The 20,352-nt window shown below is 32.9% G+C and overlaps 1 protein-coding gene and 1 long non-coding RNA gene across 2 annotated transcripts; one reads left to right on the top strand and one right to left on the bottom strand.

The window, feature by feature from the left end:
- Positions 1–6,516: 6,516 nt before the first annotated feature.
- On the top strand, positions 6,517–9,224 carry LOC128550499 (proprotein convertase subtilisin/kexin type 5-like). Its single transcript, XM_053529699.1, has 2 exons — positions 6,517–6,596; positions 8,428–9,224. Exons 1-2 carry the CDS (start codon positions 6,533–6,535, stop codon positions 9,222–9,224), a joined length of 861 nt encoding a protein of 286 aa, XP_053385674.1. The 5' UTR covers positions 6,517–6,532.
- A 2,654-nt stretch (positions 9,225–11,878) lies between these two features.
- On the bottom strand, positions 11,879–13,600 carry LOC128550750 (uncharacterized). The gene is made up of 4 exons (XR_008368418.1): positions 13,527–13,600; positions 12,838–12,985; positions 12,379–12,476; positions 11,879–11,970 (listed from the first exon to the last, which is right to left on the bottom strand). It is a non-coding gene; the product is annotated as an uncharacterized LOC128550750 (long non-coding RNA).
- Positions 13,601–20,352: the final 6,752 nt, after the last annotated feature.

Raw genomic sequence — 20,352 nt, 5'->3', positions numbered from 1 at the left:
TTTTGTTTATAAAGAATGCATTAGGATGATGGTATGCTTTAGCTTGAGGTAATTAATTGTCTTCAAAAACATATAAAATAATGTTTTGTTTCATATGTTTTATAGGGCTTTATATAAGATGTTGCAATACAAGAAAAACACAAAATAACCCCTTGTTTAGCATCTCTTTTGAATATAAATATATTTGCCTAATAATTATATTCATAGGGAGATCTAACTATCCGTACCCCATGTACAGTATCTAATTTAGTACTGTCAATTTGAAATCGATGTGAGAATGAAAATAGTACGGAACAGGAATGCAGACTATTATATGAATTACAGTATGCACGTATATGTTAACTTGTTTTATGAAATACCCTTATTGAACCTCAAAATGTAACGAATGTTTAAACAATGGTTTGATATCATTAAATACTACAATTAGTTTTGTTTACTTAACATATTCTACCCTAAAGCGTTATCTCCACTTCTACTCTGCTGATAGTTATCTTTTAGCCACCTAGGAGGCTGATAATCCAATTTACCCTGAATACCTAGAGATGTTTTGAGAGATAACATTGATTTTGTAGTTTTTTACTTGGGATATTGTTGTTAATTAATGACATATGACATCAAATATGTTTTAATAGGTATGGAATTTGCACACTTTGTACGTAAATTGAAGTAGCTATGCAACAAAGTTAATTTCATGCAGCTGTGTAATAAAGTCATTTCAACAGACTGTTGAATTAAAGACACAAAAGAAAAGACCATATTCTCTCATCAGCTTTTGTTTTGGCTAACAGCATTTATAAAATGCTACATTTTATCATGCACAGATTTAAACAACAAAGAAGAACAATTCTTAAAAATAATTTTAAATAAATATCACTAGTATTGCCGTTTTCTAACACCGAGTTATACGAGTCTAGGCAATCAAAACGCATCAGAATAAAGTTATTTCTCATAAAAAAAATAATGTATGTATTTGATATGAAGATGCAATAAAATGAAAATAAGTGAATATTTTAACTATTGTAGACAGAAACCATTGTGCTGAAAATGAGATTATTTTGGACTTATTTTCAGAAAACATGTACTTTATGAAATTTTGAATTTTGAAACAATTTTGTAGTGTTTCAAAGTATCACACACAAGCTGTCGGAATAATTGACTAATTATTAACACTTTATTCTATAGATCTCGAAGATTAACAACAAAATAAATAAATACCCACAAGATGATTTTACTTTTTCATACACACATGAGCATTGCCATTTCTCAGTGAATCTTCACTGGTATCTATCTATTTTTTATTCATTTATTTACATATTTTTTATGTTTTGATCATATAAAAATTATCCGTAATTTTCAGGCTTCGAGAAATCACAAATTATAACTCGAACGACGCTCGTTTTTACAGCTTTCTTCAACGAAAGCATTTATTTTTTCACAACATCCGGTTTTATTCATGTTTTAAAAGTGTTACGTAACAACAAAATTGATTGGTCCAATTTGTTAGAAAGAACTAAAACATTTTATTTAAGACCAATGAAATGTGACGACTGAAAGCGTCACGCGGAATTCAGAGCTACTACTGTAAAGACGCATATACGCGGCGCGCGGTTTCCAGATGTAGATAACAACACCGCCTAGAAGCGGCACGCGGTATACAAATAAAAATCGACCGACGCATTAATGCGTCGCGCGTGCAGAATGAGTTAAGTGATATGATATTCATACTAAAGGAAAAAGTCATCCTGTCAATGAGAATTTATTTTTAAAAATCCCCATTTAGGGCTTCATCTATGTCATTTGTCTGTGTCTTATATATCAAATGTGTATAAAATGTAACTGAATAAATATCGTGTGAACAATTATTACTCATTGAAGTCATAAATTAAACTTTTTTGGTAAATTGCTTTCAAAAATATATGATTAAAATGAATAAAATATAGGTCCCTTTTGGGAGGCCACATTTTTAGCTGATTGAGGTTAGCGAAACGCGTGTCTCCTACTTTTTTTGGATTCAGCATACTTCAAAATAGTAATATGCAAAGTTTCGTGCTTTCTTCACAAAAGGAAACATATTTTCCCTATAACCTATACGCTACCTAACATGTTTGATTCAAAAATTTAAATGTTATCATCTGTAGCTGCTTATTGAGAGAAAATGCTATTCATATCAGTAAAACGTCCACAATTGTTCTTTAATGTACACAGATTGCCCGGAAGGATACAGACTTAACCGTTATACATGCATACGAAATACCAATAATTGTTCCAAAGAATGTTCTACTTATTGTGATGACGATGGAATATATTTCGGTGCCTGCAGTGATGGAAGGACTGGGAAAAATCTTTCTGAGAAATGTGCTAATAAATGTCTGGCATGCGAATAAGGTAACGATGGTAGTTGTTTCAGTCGCAAAGCTGATTATTACACAGCCAGTTGCAACCTCGTTTGTAATACGTCATGTTAAAAGTGCCAGATCACGAAACTTGTGATATTGTTTGGTTAGTTATGATAAAGAATTCTGTGATCCGATTTATAACCGGACTTGTTCTGATGGTTGTTTTTATATAGTTATGTTATGTGCCAGAAGCAATAGGATATGTGAACATGGATGCAAAGAAAGATATACTGGATAGAAATCCGGGGTAATTCTGTGATCAACACAACCGTAAATCTAGAACGTGCATGTAGAATGCAAATAAATTATTTTAAAGACATAATTAATGTTGAAACATTTATGAACATGCATTTCAATTACTTAGAATTGTATTTCTTAAATCTGTGTTCCTTAAAAAGTAAGATAGTCTTTAATTAAATTACCAGTCATTAAAAGTAGTAAAGCAGATTCCACGAACGGAAAGGATCTGTGCTTAAATATTTGTTTTAATTGGTTCAATAAAGTTGTTGTATATGTGGACGGCATGAAATATTTGATAATGCATTCTACTCAATGGGGTTTTGTCATTGTAATGTAAATTAGCAAACTACTGTTTATTAAAATTATATCAAACAATGAAGTTGTTTATTCAGTTCGCGGTATTGTAGATGTAGGGTTACATTTATTAATTATGTTATATAATATACGTTTCAAGTCAGCAATAATCTACTAAATCTAAAAGAAGTTATACGAATTGTTTAATACACTGGGTTTGGATAAGCAATGTTATAAAATGTGTCAGTGTTTAAGTTGGAGCACAGTGTTTAAGTTGGAGTATAACTCATTGGTATATCCTACCTTAAATGATAAGAAAAGTCGTCGGTTGAATATTCAACTTACTTCTTGTGGACAGTCGTCAGTTAAATATTCAACCGACTTCTAGTTGTCAGTTAAATATTCAACTCACTTATAGAAATCAGTCGTCTGTTGATGATTCAAGACTCTACTGAAAGTTTCACACATAACTGCATGTAGTAACCCCGATTTTCTTCCCCTGCTTCCATATTATATTAAGTTAGGGGCCCTTAGCAGTGCGTATTTAAAATGTTATGGCCCTTTAAAATGTTCCATACATTACTACATCTAGTAACCTCGAATAGTTGCGGAGGGGGCAGAAGTTTTGACAAACAGGTAGGTTAGTGCTTTCACTCGTTTGTAATGGACAGTCGACAGTTGAATGTTAAATCGACTTCGGGTCGTCAGTTGAAAATTCAACTTACTTCTAGTCGTCAATTGAATATTCAACTGTCTTCTGGAAATCAATCGTCAGCTGATGATTCAAGTTTCTATTGAAAGTTTCATACATATCTATGTGTAGTTACACCGATTATCTGCTCCTGCCAAGGAGGGACAGATGTTTTAACAAACAGGTAGGCAAGTGTCTTCACTCGTTTCTAATGGACAGTCGTCAGTTTCATATTCAACCGATTTCTGGTCGTCAGTTGAATATTCAACTGACTTCTAATCTTCAGTTGAACATTGAACTGACTTCTGGAAATCAGTCGTCAGTTGATGATTAATGTTTCTGCCAACATTACAATAACTTAAGGGTCATTAGCCTTGCGTATATAAAGAAAGTTATGTCCCCATGGAAAGCAGGAATATTTGAAGGACCATAACCTAGAAAACATGAGACCCTTGCTGTATAAAAGAAAAACTGGGGCAAATGTTTTAAAAAACTGGTAGGTAAGAGCCTTCACTCGTTACTAATGGACAGTCCTTCTGATCGTAAGTTGAATATTTAACTGACTTCTGGTCGTCAGCTGAATATTCAACTGACTTGTAGTCGAAAAATCAGTCGGAAATTCAACTTACTTCTAGTCGTCAGTTGAACATTCAACTGACTTCTGGAAATCAGTCGTCAGTTGATGATTCAAGTTTCTACTGAAAGTTTCATACTTAGCTACATGTATTAGCCCCGATTATCTGCCCCTGCCACAATTCCATATAATTTAGGGCCACTTGTATTGATAGTAACAGAGATATTTGACTTTATCAAAAAATTTAACCATAAAAATTCTAAATTAAAAAGGGGCATTACTCTGTCAAAATTCAATCAGAGCTATTGGGATTGGTTCTCTTAGTGTAGACTTTAATACTTATTAACTATTTTAAGTTTCAAGTCAATACATTTAAACCCGGAACCCTCATATCTCCAGTTGTGCACTCTACCACTGAGCTATCACGATTCCACTAAGAGTCCACCGACGTTTACACCTATAATAGGTTGTTAGAATTCTTGAAATAGCAGCAGGCACTATAAAAAGCGTCCAAAACAACTACATCGATAGCTATAATCGTACACAAACTTTCAAAACGGCAGAACGGTTTTCAGCACCTATAGTAAAGTAAAGAGTAAAGACGCTATATTTAACGTCGCATAGAGGGTTAACAATTAACATTAGCTGAATCGGCTATTGTGCGACAAAACAGAGTATCCACTAACAACCATACTCACCTGCTTCATTTTTACTCCCCAGTATTAACCTACGATGCTGAGTGCCAAGCAATGGAGCTACTGGTAACATTTTTAACGCCTTTGGTATGGCGCAGCCAGGGATCGAACCAACGACCCGCCGAACCCGAGGCGGACACTCTAATCCTAGACCAACGGGCCGGGCTGTGTACGCTATATGATTATCAGAGCGAACATCACTTTTTCATTTCACAAAATTCAAAACGACACTGTTCTCTGTAACCGAAAGTATCACCAACATGTCATTTCTCATTACATATTCCAATGGCATGTGGATATCTATTGGATTTAAGAGAGATGAAAGGGAAATGGAATTGAACAAAATGTCAACTAAGTCGAACAAGGACTTGACCCGCATTGAAACAATTGTTGGTTTTATACTTTAACTGTGTCAACTATTTTGTCTTAGTTATCATGTGCATTTTTTAACGATTTCTAATTTGTATTTCTACTTTTTAGAAAAACAGGTATGTATGACACTGAAATAAGCGCGGTTTTGACGACAACACGTTTCAGTTTTAGAAGTAACTTTGTAAGCTACATGTAGACATCCCATAGACGCGGACGGACAAAATATCGACACATGAAAATAAAAACATCCGTGAATAATATGTCTATAAGAAACTACCTAACGCATTGATAAGCAAAAAATAAAAATTAGAAATCCCTTTCTACTAATTTTATCTATATCGAAATATTCTACAAATGAAACTCTGTTTCGGATGCCTTTGTTTATCACCATTTGCTGTTTATCGGTCTGTGTACGACACATTTCCGCATTCGATTACTTGCTTTGCATGGTAGTGTGAGTGAGGGATAGCAACAATATTATCTGAGGTTACGGGTGTTTAAGTGCTAGAAAATTTCAAGGTTTCGATTTCCCACTCTGACTGAACTATTTATATACAATAAAGATGTTATTTACATTATATTATTTAATTAAAATAAATGACTCACAAGTCTTCTCTACCTTGTAAATCAGAAACTGTTCAAAAAGTGCAAATGTTAAGTCCCAAACTAGTTGAAAAAGGAAAAAAGGCGCATAACCTGTTTAAATTCAAGGCAGCTAAATTAGAATTATAGTAATATTAAACATGTAGCATAATAACTTAACAAGTGGGTGTCAGCTACTTTACTAGAAATAGAAATTTCCCCACTCATTCAAGCGTACCCATTACAGATACCATCTATTACATTTATATGTTAAACGTATTCTTAAAGGAAGTTTTGAATTTGTTCTCAAGGTTAGTGAAAACATGTTTGTCTAATAATATGGCTGTAGTTTAAAAATCAGGAGCTTTATCCTGGTTCTAGATAAAATAATCTGGATTTAGCACAGGTAGGAACATAATATGGTTGTTAAATGAATAATGCCTTTATTTTTAATGTACTTTTAATCGTTGATGTCATTTAAGTAAATATATCTTGCTCACTAAAAATGTCACTTAAGTTAAGGTGCTTTTTAATTCCCACTTCTAAAATTAAAATTGAAATTGCACGAATGCGTATGGGTACTAGTATATTTATATAAAAACGAGATTATTCAGTTTCACTGACAATAGTGTAGCAGATGGTGACAAAGCATAATACTTTTTTATATTTTAAAGTAAAACATTGAAGTATGGTATCCGGCTTAAGTACAACAGTACTACTTTTGACACTTTTCACAGATGCTGTGCTAACTGGTGAGTTAACATTTGCTACAAATATAAAATCAGCATTTATTTTGAAATTATAAACCGTAGAGAACGAAAGAAAATGCCTGTTTTGTGTCCGACTTAATTTGTGACACAGAGGAAAAAAGGCAAACGCAAGAAAAACAATGCAAAATGGTTGGAAATTTTCATGAAGTATATTTAAAGGAGTTCATCACAATATTTTGTGCGCAGCTCAATCGCGCAGCAAGCGATATCCACTGTAAAGTTCAGAATTTGCCGCCGAAAGTGCATAATTGTCGGATATGCAGCGCACTCGCGCAAAGTATATCGTATGTACTGACAATATAGGTCGTGCATCCATATTTTACCTTTAAAAGTGATGGTGTTTTATTGGAGGAGTAGTTGTAGGAAGTGCTCAAATCGAATACATTGCGGACAGCCAATTTGAAAGTAAACTGTTTCGTCCAGTAATGATGCAGCCGACTCTAAGTCAAATAAAATTCCAGAAAATCTTAACGTAGATATATCTCCTTCAAGTTCAAATGTGACTTCCTAAAAATGTTGTTACACTTTTTGTGCCCCATCCCGCATTTCACGTAGTAAGACCAGAGTTATGGCCCCTGATAGTCAAAGTGTACATAAAGGGTCTAATCATTTGTGTCGCATGTACCTCAAAATTATATGCGACAAGAGTCATGAAACCATACAAGAATGAAATTCAGCATACGAAGTTGTGCACCAGTGCTTTTATTTGAGGTTTCACTCAATAAAAACAGATTTATGTCCCTTGACGTGGTCAAATATATACGTAAATTGGATGTGAAAGTTTGTGTAGCACGTATCTCAAAAAATATTTGACCTAGAGGCTTGCAACCTTAAAGGAGCATTATTCCGCATGTGAGTAAGAATACTGGTTAAGGAACTGATAATAACATTGTGCAATTTGTTTTGTAAAAAAAAAATGTTCATAATTTTAGGTGGGTGGGGTAATGAAAAAATACTTTTGTGGGTGGAGTGAATATTTTTTAATTTTTCTTGAAAACAAGCACGGGTTGATATTATTTTTTTGGTTTAGATTTTTTTGTCTTAGTTCTGGCTTACATAATATAAAATTTGGAAAAATTCTGTCCGCTAGATTTTTTATATCATTAAGAAATACTTCGTGTTTTTCTCCGTTTCAGATGCTTTCGACATCTGTCAAGAGTAATTTTTGCTGAGTTAATATATCTATATGTTGACATTTTATGCATAGTTATAGTGTTGTTATTAATTCGGATGCATAAACAGTAACATCAGATTGAAACTTCGAATAAATAATTGTTTGCAGTAGTTTTATTATGACATGTATATACTGTTTCTTCGGACAAAAATACCGATTTGGTGTTCTTAATAAACTTTGAATATTGAAAAAAGAAGCACGGGTACCTATTATTTTTATTTTTTATTTTAACTTGTCATACATCAATCTATAAATATGCAAAGTTACAAAAAATTCTGTCCGCTAGAAATAATTGTGAAAAACACCTTTAAGAATTCAAGTCAAATCACTCTGATAAGAGCACTATTCCAGAGCTGTCTTATATATTTCTTAATGTACTTTTCTACCATTAGGATATGATATAGATAAGTATGAATTTACGGAGAATATTCAACTAACTGATTCTAGTTTGCGGAAGAGCTATATAAAGTAATGAAATAGTATGAAAACTTAGTGTAATTACTGATAAACACAATCTTACTCTATTCTTTATAAGTCACGACAGACGTTCAGAACATAGACAAATTTCTACAGTGTGCGTGATAATACGTTATAAAATTATGTATATGTATTTAAACCAGTGTTCAAATTTATCTTTAGAATGTTCTGATGGCTGTAATTCATGTTCCGGTTCAACATGCATGAAATGTAAATCGTCATATTATTTATCCGATGGCTCCTGTTCTCCATGTCAAGGAAACTGCACAAGTTGTAACGGATATTATGACTGTACTTCGTGCAAACCAGGTAAATGGGGTTCAGACAAGCAGTGCCAGTTCCCCTGTAATAATAATTGTCATAATAAAGAATGCCAGTATGACACTGGCTATTGTGTTCAGTGTAAACCTGGACTGTACGGCCTACAGTGCCAACATAATTGTACTGTCTGTGATGGTGATCTTTGTGATTTACGTAGATGTACGCACGGATGTAAACAAGGATATTACGAGTACAATACGGAGACTGAATCAATATGTCAAACATGTCCGAGAGATTGTAGATATTGTAATGACAAAATCACATGTCTGGTTTGCAATGATGATTTTCATTTGTATCAGTTTAATTCCAATGGAAACGTTTTTGTTCACTGCACTAGTTGTTCACTAGGATCAAACTGTTCAAGTTATTGTGTTATTCAAAACTGCAGTCAGTGCCAAATCCAAAATGACGATTTAGTGTGCACAGATTGCCCTGAAGGCTACACATATAATGGAAAAACATGTATACAGGATACAATAAGTTGTTCTCAAGAATGTTCCTCTTATTGTGATGACGATGGAATATGCTTAGGAGACTGCAACGCTGGATGGACGGGTGAAAAATGTTCTGTCAAATGCTCAGATCAATGTTTGACATGCAACAAAAGTAGAAGGGATATTTGTCAACAGTGCAAATAGCTTATATGTTGCTTTTTATCGTAATTTCTTATAAAAAAAATATTATATAAAATTATCTTTCTTGTTAATGTAGCTTTAAAACATCTTATTTCTAACGTTAGTAATATTTTCGTATGAACTGCAGTTAATTTAACAAATTTCACAGCTTAAAATACTTACTGCAGTGCCTGTCGTCTGACATTTTTATTGAAAAATCGTTCTGCATGCTGCTATTATTCTCATGGATATTGTTGAAATGAAAATAAAAAGCCGAAGCTGTGTTCCTTAAATTGACCAGTGTCAACGCTTTTGAATTTTACAATTAGACATATAGGTCACGGGCTTCGTTTCCATGTTAACATCAATTTAATTCAAGACACCACAATTTTATACTGAAATTTGAACAATTTTAGAGCTTAGTTTTAGTATTTAAGCAACAAATTATCAACGGAAACTGGGAAATAGGTATAACAAATCAAACTGCCCAATTTTTATTTGTAAATGACCGTAATAAGTTACCTTTCAGGCAACTATATTCCCAATCACATCAGTTACCATCACCCAGTTCTTACATTCCGCATAACATTCAATATAATTACATAAAAGAAGCAAAATATTGATCATTTTTCAGAGCAAAAGACTAATAAAAAGTATTTCAGCAAATAATGGCTGTTTAAAAATAGTTCAAATAAAGATAAAGCACAGAATAACGTACTTTCAAAATAAAAACTATTAATTTTGCGCGGTAACTGACACGTAACGTCATGACGTCAATGACGTCATTTTAAGGCAACAATGTTTTGAAGCGTTTCTGCGGCAATTCATTCATTATTTCTGCATTATTAAACCATTAAACTTAAGATCGGAGGCAGGTTCAAGATTTATTTCCAGAAGAATGGATATACAAACACATTTAGTTTGTCGTAAACGTCGTCGTAAATCGCCACGTTAGCTTCCGGTTGGACATGCGCACTTACAAATGTGACAAGCCATGACAAAATGGTCCCAAATGACATTTTTATGGAAACTGAGTTTTTCACATATTCTGAACTGTACATGTGTCCTTAACATAAATTCAAAATTTTAGACCTGCATGTTTTAAAATAACAAAATTATAGCATTTTTTGTACAATCACTCCCCATCGCAAACTTGCACTTCTTGTTTAATAATAATGACAAATACTAAAATCATTTATTTTTATCATATATTTTAATTTCATATTTTGCCATCAATATCAAAAGTATTTAACATGATTAGCACAGTTGATAATGCCTTCTTGCTATAAATATGCTATTTTATATTAAAAAAATTGTCACAATTCATGTTTCCATAGCAACAAAATACAAGAATTGCTTTAAATGTCAATTTAACAGACATTTTAGCCTACATTTGATACAAAAATGTAAATTTATAAAATATATATTAGTTCTCTAGAAGAACTAGAATTTGTGATTTTTCTGATTTATATTCATCTCAAAAATATCTAAAAGCAATTCCATAAATATCTAATTTTTGTAATGTGTCATTCAACTTCAAATGTACTTAAGATGCATTGCTCAATGACAGTGTAAATTGAAAATTAAAAGTATCAGTGATGATTATATAACATTAAATTGTTTACATAATTATAATTAAAAGTCATATTACTCTGGTATGAAAGCAAGCTGATAAACTTAATACTCAAATTATGTTTCCATGGCAACAACATTTTTTATAAAATAAAGAATTCATTTTAACATCTATTTCCTTCATTTTCATATAAATTTTCAAGTAAAAGTATCATTTCAAAATATTCTTCCTAGAGGTGGCTTTTTTCAACTTATATAGTTGCATAAAATATATCTTCACTAAAATATTTAATATTTAGGTAATTACTGTAGAAAATCATCAATAAATATATTTAACTTTGCTTAATAATGTATAAATCAACTGTGTATGTAGAGCTACATTCATAATGTTATGCAGTACTAAACAGTAGATTGTTGAAAAATCTTCCAGTGTCTTAGAGGAATTTAACATTTATACTGTGTTCAGCCTTACTTACATACAGTGTGTCTATATTTAACCAATGCATAGTACTGTTGACTTCATAAACTTGTTAATTCAATGTTTACATAACTATATGTAGCATTTGTTCATATTCATATATGAGCCACGCCATGAGAAAACCAACATAGTGGGTTTGTGACCAGAATGGATCCAGACCAGCCTGCACATCCATGCAGTCTTATCAGGATCCATGCTGTTCGCTAACAGTTTCTCTAATTCCAATAGGCTTTATAAGTGAACAGCATGGATCCTGACCAGACTGCACAGATGTGCAGGCTGGTCTGGATCCATGCTGGTTGCAAACCCACTATGTTGGTTTTCTCATGGCACGGCTCATATATGGAATTTGGGTCTAGTACACCTTCAAAAAATCAAAAAACACTTTCAAAAATAATTAAAATTTCAGATAATACCAAATGATCTAAGCTCTTTCTCTGTATTACTTTAAATGTTAAACACTTTTTTCCATTCATTCTTTGTTTTAAATGACTGAGTTCTCAATTTTAATGGCTTTGGCACTGCTAGTTTTGAGCATACATTGCTGTTGCTGCAAAGGGGCGCTATTTCATTATACAGGTACCACTGTCGGCTGGCATCCAGCTCAGGAATGGTAATACAGTTGGAGATGCCAATCCCCTGCCTAAAATATTAATCTCCGTCTCTGTGTTGAAGTTATAATCCTTCAAGAATACTATACTAGGTCATGCAGAAGACATTCTGTAATGATAAATGTATCAAATATTTAAGACAAAGAACACTAATACCACACATAATTACATTAAATTACATTTTAGAATTTTATTATAGTAATGACAACCTCTTTTCATAAAAAAATTCAACCATCGCACATATTTTACATCAAGTAAGGGCCATGATTTTGATCTCGATTTAACACATAGTTCTTTAACCTGGTTAAGAAAAAACAGTTACTGTATTACAATTATGTTATTTCTGTTGAACTGGCTTGCAGTGAGCTAGACACTCTTTAACAACATAAAAAGAAACAGAAAATGTGGCATCTTAATATAAGTGGCCTATTTACAGACATGAACTCTGCAGCAAGTTTTATCAATACTTGATTATTACACAAAAAAACTGCTTAAAGAGGTGACAAGCCAAAAATACCTAAACATGTTCAGGACTGAATTCTGCAAGCCCAGTCCCCATCAGGTTGTACTCCAAGCCAATCAAGCAGACCCATCATAACAAGCCACATTCCAGAACTGAAATAAGGGTATATTTAAACAATGAATTCTTAGACAATAACTTTTAAGTAGCAATAGTGTAGTCCTTAGAATATAACATAGCTGCAGCATCACTTTATTACAACAATTAAATGCCAGCTACACAGTTGGATTTTTTAATACAGTATGTTATGTAAGTTTACAATATTAAAATTGTAAATCAATGTTTATCAGTGGAGATATGATGTTTCATTTACATAAAAGTATGCACATTATATATATAAACTGGAAACCAGTGACTTTCCAAACTGAAGTGTATGATCACACTGTGAAATTAAATATTTCAACATCAAGTTCTGTGTGCTTAATAAATATTTCTTTATTTATTGGTAATTCTTACCTTATTAGAACACTTCTTATTTTGTCCAATATAGTTGTCCATATGTAATGAAACCTTCTTTTATCCATAGTCATAATGCTTGAAGTGATGGTGGACCATAGATACCACACTGCTCCTCTTCCAACAGCAGTACTGTACTTTTCATACACTAGGTAGAAAAAAAACAAGAACAGTTTATGAGAAATGTATTAAAGTCCTCATCAAAATAGAGTGAATCAACACTGACCAAAACAGTCCATCATTTCTTATAGATAATGCTTGACAACAACTTGCATTTATCAAAATTTAATTGAATTCCAATTTAAAGTGCTTATTATACTGCATCTTTGTTATAAAGCAATGCAATATTTTCAATCCCATTTCAGAGATGTACAAAAAGTTCAGTGAAAAAAAAAACAAGCAAAGAAATTAATAGTAAAATCAAGTCTTAAGAAAAGACAAATTCCTTTGGATAATTTCACTTAACCAAATTTCTGTTATTAAGGTTTCACTGTAAATTCAAATGTAAAATGCGCACTGTAGCCTTGTAGCTTTTATTTATAGAGTCATGGTTGTTTTGAAGACTGTGGAATTTAATTTAGTGATACTGCAGTATATGGAATTTCATAGTTAAAATTGATACTGAAAAAAAATGCATTTGAGGATACTGACACTGATATGAATGTAAACACTAACTTTAAATATTATACCTGCATGAGAACTCACAGCAACTCCACTTGATGGGCATTGTCAAAACTGCAGTAAACATTTATATCTCATACTGGAGGTTGTCCTGAAAAATATAAACAAATTTTTTTTTTCATTTATTTAGTAGCCTACCAGTATGCTGTCTGCAAGTACTGACAGTAGTGAGAGTGAAAAAAGTAGTTTTTAAATATTGTAAATTGCATGTAGAATATTTTAGAAATTTTCAGGAGGTCTATTTTAGTTGATATTACAACAAAAAGTGACAATTTAAAACACCACTTTTCCTGTGTTATTGTACATTCTACTTGTTTTTGTAGATTCTACTTTTCTTTTCCAATTGTCATAGATTCTACTGTATGTGCATAATGACCATGTAATTATTCACCAGTTCACATCTGTGACTGACAGTTAAAATGATGTACAATATTCCTGTTCATTTACAATTTCTAGACTGAAAATTTCATACAGAATATACTTAATATAGTAGATGCCTGACTGTCTTGGCTACAAGTATATTCTGCCATCATGAAATTTTACAAATGTACAGAAAAAAATATTAAAAGTACTTGACAGCTGCGCAGACAGTCAAATCGAAATTTCAACATGGTCATTTTTCGCTGCCAAGTTGTATCTTCGATACATCAACAAAAGAAGCGGTCTCTTCATTCTTTTCTTTACTTAAGTTACGGATAAATTTATTATGAAAATAAACACTTACCGTAACAACCAATAAATCCGCCTTGCACTTTAAATATCCGCGTACATTCAGAGCAATAACTGCATGTTTTCTCTGACCCAGTTTCACACATGTAGTTAATGGCGTGTAGATTTCGAAGGGAAACAATTCGCTAATTCACTCATTATTTGTGATAATTCACAAAGTACCAGTCTAGTGCGATAACTAAATGATGAAACGTTTAAACTTAACAATCTTCGTCCGATATCATTTATTTTAACACTAATAGCTGTTGTTTTAAAAAACAAATTAATGAAAACAATTATCTAATTAAGTGACGTCAACTTCTACGTCATTTTACCGATATCGAGGCTTATGTCATTTGGGATAAAAATGTCATGGCGGGACACAAATATCAAGGTAACCTACCTCCTTAAGTGCGTAAACAACACAATACTTTTTGCATATATCTTACAGAATGTATATCGAATCTGGATAATGTCTGATACAGATATCAACACAACATGTCTTAACTATACCTTTAATCATTTCTTACAGAACATTTATTTATCCTGGAAGCTGTTCTATATAGGTATCAATAAAATTAGCCTACATTTCTTCGTAGCTACTTTGAAGAATATACAAAGGATCATTGTGTTATCTGTCTTTATAACATCAATGTTTTTCTTTTATTTTCTTTTGAAAATACAAATAATCTTAAGAAATGAGAAAATTGTTTTGAAACCAACATTTATATCACAGCAGCAACAACAACGCAAACACAAATACCTACACAGTATGAGTGTAAAGAAAATGGTGACTACAAAAACATTTTCATTGGAGGCTTTTTCTTGGGAATGGGAGTGTCTATAGCTGTTGTAGCTGCTACAGTTGCATCATACAAACTAGGGCGATGGTAAAGTATAGACATTTTGAATTCGAATTACAAAACAAGACATATTTAAAAATTCTACTACCATATTTTACCTATCCACAGCCAACTTGTAAGAAATACGCAAAATTTAAAGCCATTTGTCTTTACTTGTTCAACATGTGAAACACGTTCATGTAATTTTAAACGTTATTGAAAATAAAACAAAGAAATATTGCTTTTCATGGAACTTTTAGTTTCGGGATTTCAATTATTACCCTAAGGACCGTTTCTCTGGCAATTCTGTAATCAGTTTATGCATTTTTGAGTAATCGTATACAACTATGTTTACAATGTTTTTTAAATAAACATCTATAACATTAATCATGTGATATTTTGTTTGACTCAATTGTTAAAGTTTGTTTGTTCTTGTTGGGTTTAACGTCGCACCGACACAATTATAGGTCATATGGCGACTTTCCAGCTTTGGTGGTGGAGGAAGACCCCAGGTGCCCCTCCGTGCATTATTTCATCACGGGCGGGCACCTTCGTAGAACCACCGATCTTCCATAAGCCAGCTGGATGGCTTCCTCATATGAATAATTCAATGTCTCTAGAGAGTCTCGAACCAACATCGGTGAGAGGCAAGCGGTTTATTTAGGTATACCGAAAGTTACCGGAATGCTTTCTTTCACAAAAGAATACAATTCGAACAAAAACGTTCCTTGTAGATTCTTAAGATTATGTTTGATAAATACTTGCACTTTAGTAAAAAATGACACATACTTTGTCATCATTTTGGTGGGTGCCAAATCAAAAGTACCCCTTTTCAGTAACATAAAAAAAACTGATCTGTATTGTATGTACTTTTCAAGCAAGGAAAAGTTCATAACATTATATTGTTGCGTTTGCATATTTTACACTCGTACTTTTAGCATATCAGTACGTTTTCTCTCAATAAGTTTCTTACCTTACAGTGTTCCTATTACTGATGTTTGATATTTTCTTTATTTGAATTCAAAACTGGAACATATCTATATGCGGTTAAATTTGATCTAACATAACATAAACATAGTAGATTTCAAGCAAATCTTCTTCCAGCCCGCGTTAAGATTCCAAATCCAAAAGGTAATCAATTTGTCCTTTTAACAACAGGTATGTTACAAAGAAGTTAAAATCACGTCAAGATTCAAACGAGACTTTTGAGATGCCCACATATTATAATACGGATGTTGTTCATACAATTGAAACACGAGAAGTTGCTAACGAAACAAATAACTATGAGAGTATCGGCAATACCAGGAACACGGGTAATGTTTATAATGGTATGGGAGCTTTTGAATGAATTTGATAATGAAACTTTTCTAACCAAAAATGGTTGCAAGAAATATTGCAATTGTTGTACCCTAAAATATATAAATGTTCTGAGTCTTTGTAATTTTACCAAACAATGATTTATTATCTAAAACTAATATTACTTCTAAAATATATTTAAGCAAATACGCAGAAAAAATGTTTGTAGAAGGTAACATCATATCTTCGCTATCTATATAACTGATTCACGATGTTTACACTGTATATAGTAAAGTAAGATCGATAACAATTCTGAGTAGAAGACCTTTAATTACAAAAAGTAATATTTTCGTCTGATATTACTGAAACATTTTCAAAGAATAGTCGGTTAAGGCATTTTTCGAAAAGGTTGTATAGTGTAATAACCATAACGAAAATTATAAACATTTGAAACTAATAATATTGAAAATGATTTTGATGATTATGCTAATAATAATAATGGTCAAATATTATCATAATGATATGATTAGTGTCAGAGGTTTGAATAATTTCTCTTATTAAAAGTTAATATACAATTTCCAGCAAATAAAATGAATGATAATGGAAATGTTATCACTGATATCTAATTTGAAACTGATGTTACTCTTTGCATTTTTCAGATTTAGAAACGACAACAGTACAATAAAGTACCAGGTTGTGCAACATGTGAATAAAAAGCTCATTCAGATGTTACAATAGCACCTGCAATGCTATTTTACCGCGACTATTCATTCCTTATCACGCAATTCATCGCCTAACATAGCACAATACCTTTTCAAAATTTCATTAAAATCCGATTAACTTCTTTTTGTCACTAAATAAAAAATACAAAAAAGTAGATGTGCTACATTCACTATTCGAGCTAACTGCATATAGAATCAGAGGTTTATTAAAAAATCAAAATGTGCTCATCTTGTACATATTATTGTAATCAGACTCTTTTCTTGTAATGAAATTCACTTGTTTGTTAATTAAAGATAAATCATGTGCTTTATTGCTGAAAAAAACTTTTGTATGGTTGTGTAAAATTTCAAAATCGTAAGTTGTCAGCATTCGATGTTGTCGACAGGATGTAGCCATGTGGTTAAGAGTGCAGAACCTGCTATATTTATCTTTAATAGTTACCCGACTGTAAAGGCAATGTTGCTAAAAATAGACTTTGTGTCACAACTTCTTGATTTGCAAGGAAAAACAGACCACTTACCGGTCAACATACCGCCGTTTCGCTCACTCAATCCTAACAGCAAACTGGTCCTCTCCCATTCCTCCCCGCCTTGGATATTTTTTGGTTGTTTTTTTTTTTTTTTTTTTCATTATTCTGTTAAGAAATGTAACTATGTAACTTGGCATACTTAAAACGACAGAAATATCACATGAAAACCGTCTTAAATGATACAAGTATAACATGAATTTGTTTAATGGAAAATAGCTTCTAAATATTTATATATCTCCATAAGTTTGCTTTTCGGTCATGGATTTGTGTTATCTGAAACTGTTTGTTCTGTGTACATATAAGGAGTGATTATAGTTTCTGTATTTTTTTACAGTTAAGTTAAGTTATCGCTTATTTACCTTATAAGTTTACGTATATGGTTTCTCTGGCCTATTTCGTTGAGCACATAACTGCGTATCTCTTGATACTCTGACTTTTACAAGGCGCTGAGTACATGTATTTATGGCTCTTTATGCTTACTTTTTACTTACCTGAGCTCATGGTAAACTTTTATGATCATTTACCGTCCGTCTTACGTCGTCCGCCCGTCCGTCTGTCCGTCCAATCTTTTTTTTCAAACGGCATCTCCTCTTAAACCATTAGGTGGAAGCTGATTATACTTTTCCAGGATTTTTGTCCTCTAGCGAAGTTATTTAAAGTATTATATTCCATGCAGAACTCTGGTTGGCATTGGAACGAAAACATAAAAGAAAAATCTTCCTCTAAAACAATACTTTCTAGATTTCAAACCGATTTGACAGAAATGTTCATTGGCTGACTCTCTACCAAGATTTCTCAAATGATTATTTTTCGGCGAAAGATATGACCGCATGTGAACGTGGTCATTTTTCCCTGCATGTGTATTGATAGAACTTTGTAAATCTCTTTGACAAGTCAGAATCTGCCAGCCCGATTGCATAATAATTTCACAGATATGTTTCTTGTTTGACCTCTACCGATTCGTCAAAAATTTGACCATCAGAAGGCGTGACAATTGTTCCTTATGTGCTTCTAACTATTAACTTCAATTTTTCACAACGTTCTTAGGATAGAGATTTGCTTTTGTGTCTTCCTTTCTATAATATATGGTTTACGTGGGTTTTTTAATAGCATAGCCGTTAAAGTGTTTATTCATTTATTCATTAAGTTGTAGGTACAGTCATGTATGTACCGTATAGAGGGTTAATTCTGCGGGTCTTTATTTCTTCTAAATCTGCGGGTCGAGGCTGTCACGCAGAAATAAATTCCGCACATTTAAAATATCAGCAGAATTTTTTGACGCAGAAATAAACTTTGATACTTCGCTTAATATAGGGTAAGTTCACATGGAAGCTTTAGGGTAGAGTAGAGACCGACTCTATACTCGATAACCCATTTGAACGGTATAAGTTAGTACATCAATCATACCTTCCCCGTTGAAGAGCTGAACTCTGCAAACACCACGGCGTGGTAGGGTTTACTGGTTCCTTGCTTTTCATCACAGTGCTCAATGTGCAGGGGGAAAAAATACATATTTCCTGGGCCCAACTTTTGATTGGTCGGTTACTTTACTGGTGGGAGTAGGTATATTTTACACAACAGCCTACTTCCCCAGTATGACCCGTTATCTTTATCTCACGAGGTTTTCGTCTGCTGTCAAGTTATTCACACCGTATAGATTGTGGTTGATTGCTTTTGTTATTGTATTAATCTATTGTCCACGAATGAATGGTTACCGTTTCGGGCGTGTACTAGGTTTATGAAAAGTTAAACAAACTTATTAATGTGTGTTGTAACTGAATGGTCTGTGAACGGACTATACATGTATACTAGATTTTGCATTTGTATATATTTGTAAATAAATCGTAAATTTTTCTACCAGCAGTGTTACATTTTATGAAAATGTCTTTCAAAATGAATTACCGGTACTAGACCTACAGTATTTATTTTTAACTCTGATTTTTGATCATGCACGGTAATGAAAAGAAATCAGATTTAAACATAAATCAGCTGCGCCAACTTCACTGTCCTAGATTCCAACCTAGATAATGCCACCAAGACATAACTGACGAGAACAATATGCATTTGAGTCGTTAATTATGACGTAGTAAATGCGGTATTTGTTTCCCATGCACAGAATTTACTTCCGGTTTATGCAAACCGCAAAAATTAATTCCTGCTTTTCTCGAAGGTCGCAGAAATAAAAAACGCAGAAATAAACTAGGCCTATTTTAGGACAAAACCGCAGACTTTTTGCCCGCAGAATTAACCCGCTTTAAGGTATATATGTTATTATACCCTTGTTAATGTACATACTATGTAGAAATAAACATATTTATCTAAAGGTCACGTGTTCTGTTTCTCTTTGTAACGTTCTTACCTACTTTGGGTCAGAAGACTAAATTTAGGAATGAACATAATATAAGTTCATGACGTTTTGCGAGGCGGGTCAGTTGTAGAGATAGAAAATGAGGTAGTGTGTGTGTGTGTGTGTGTGTGTGTGTTCGGGTTTAACGTCTTTTTCAACAATTTTTCAGTCATATAAACGACCTAGTCTACTTGTAGCAGTGAGCACAATGCCCAACTTTATAGTGCTGCCTCACTGGAATATCACGCCGTAGAAAATTGGCATGATATCCCACCCAGTCACATTATACTGACACCGGGCTGACCAGTCCTAGCACTATCCTCTTTATGCTGAGCGCCAAGCGAGAAAGCTACTAGTACCATCTTTTACGTCTTTGGTATGACGCGGCC

The sequence above is a fragment of the Mercenaria mercenaria genome, chromosome 18 (assembly GCF_021730395.1).
Source record: "Mercenaria mercenaria strain notata chromosome 18, MADL_Memer_1, whole genome shotgun sequence".
Classification (NCBI taxonomy): domain Eukaryota; kingdom Metazoa; phylum Mollusca; class Bivalvia; order Venerida; family Veneridae; genus Mercenaria; species Mercenaria mercenaria.
This window is presented reverse-complemented; position numbering and strand designations above follow the sequence as displayed.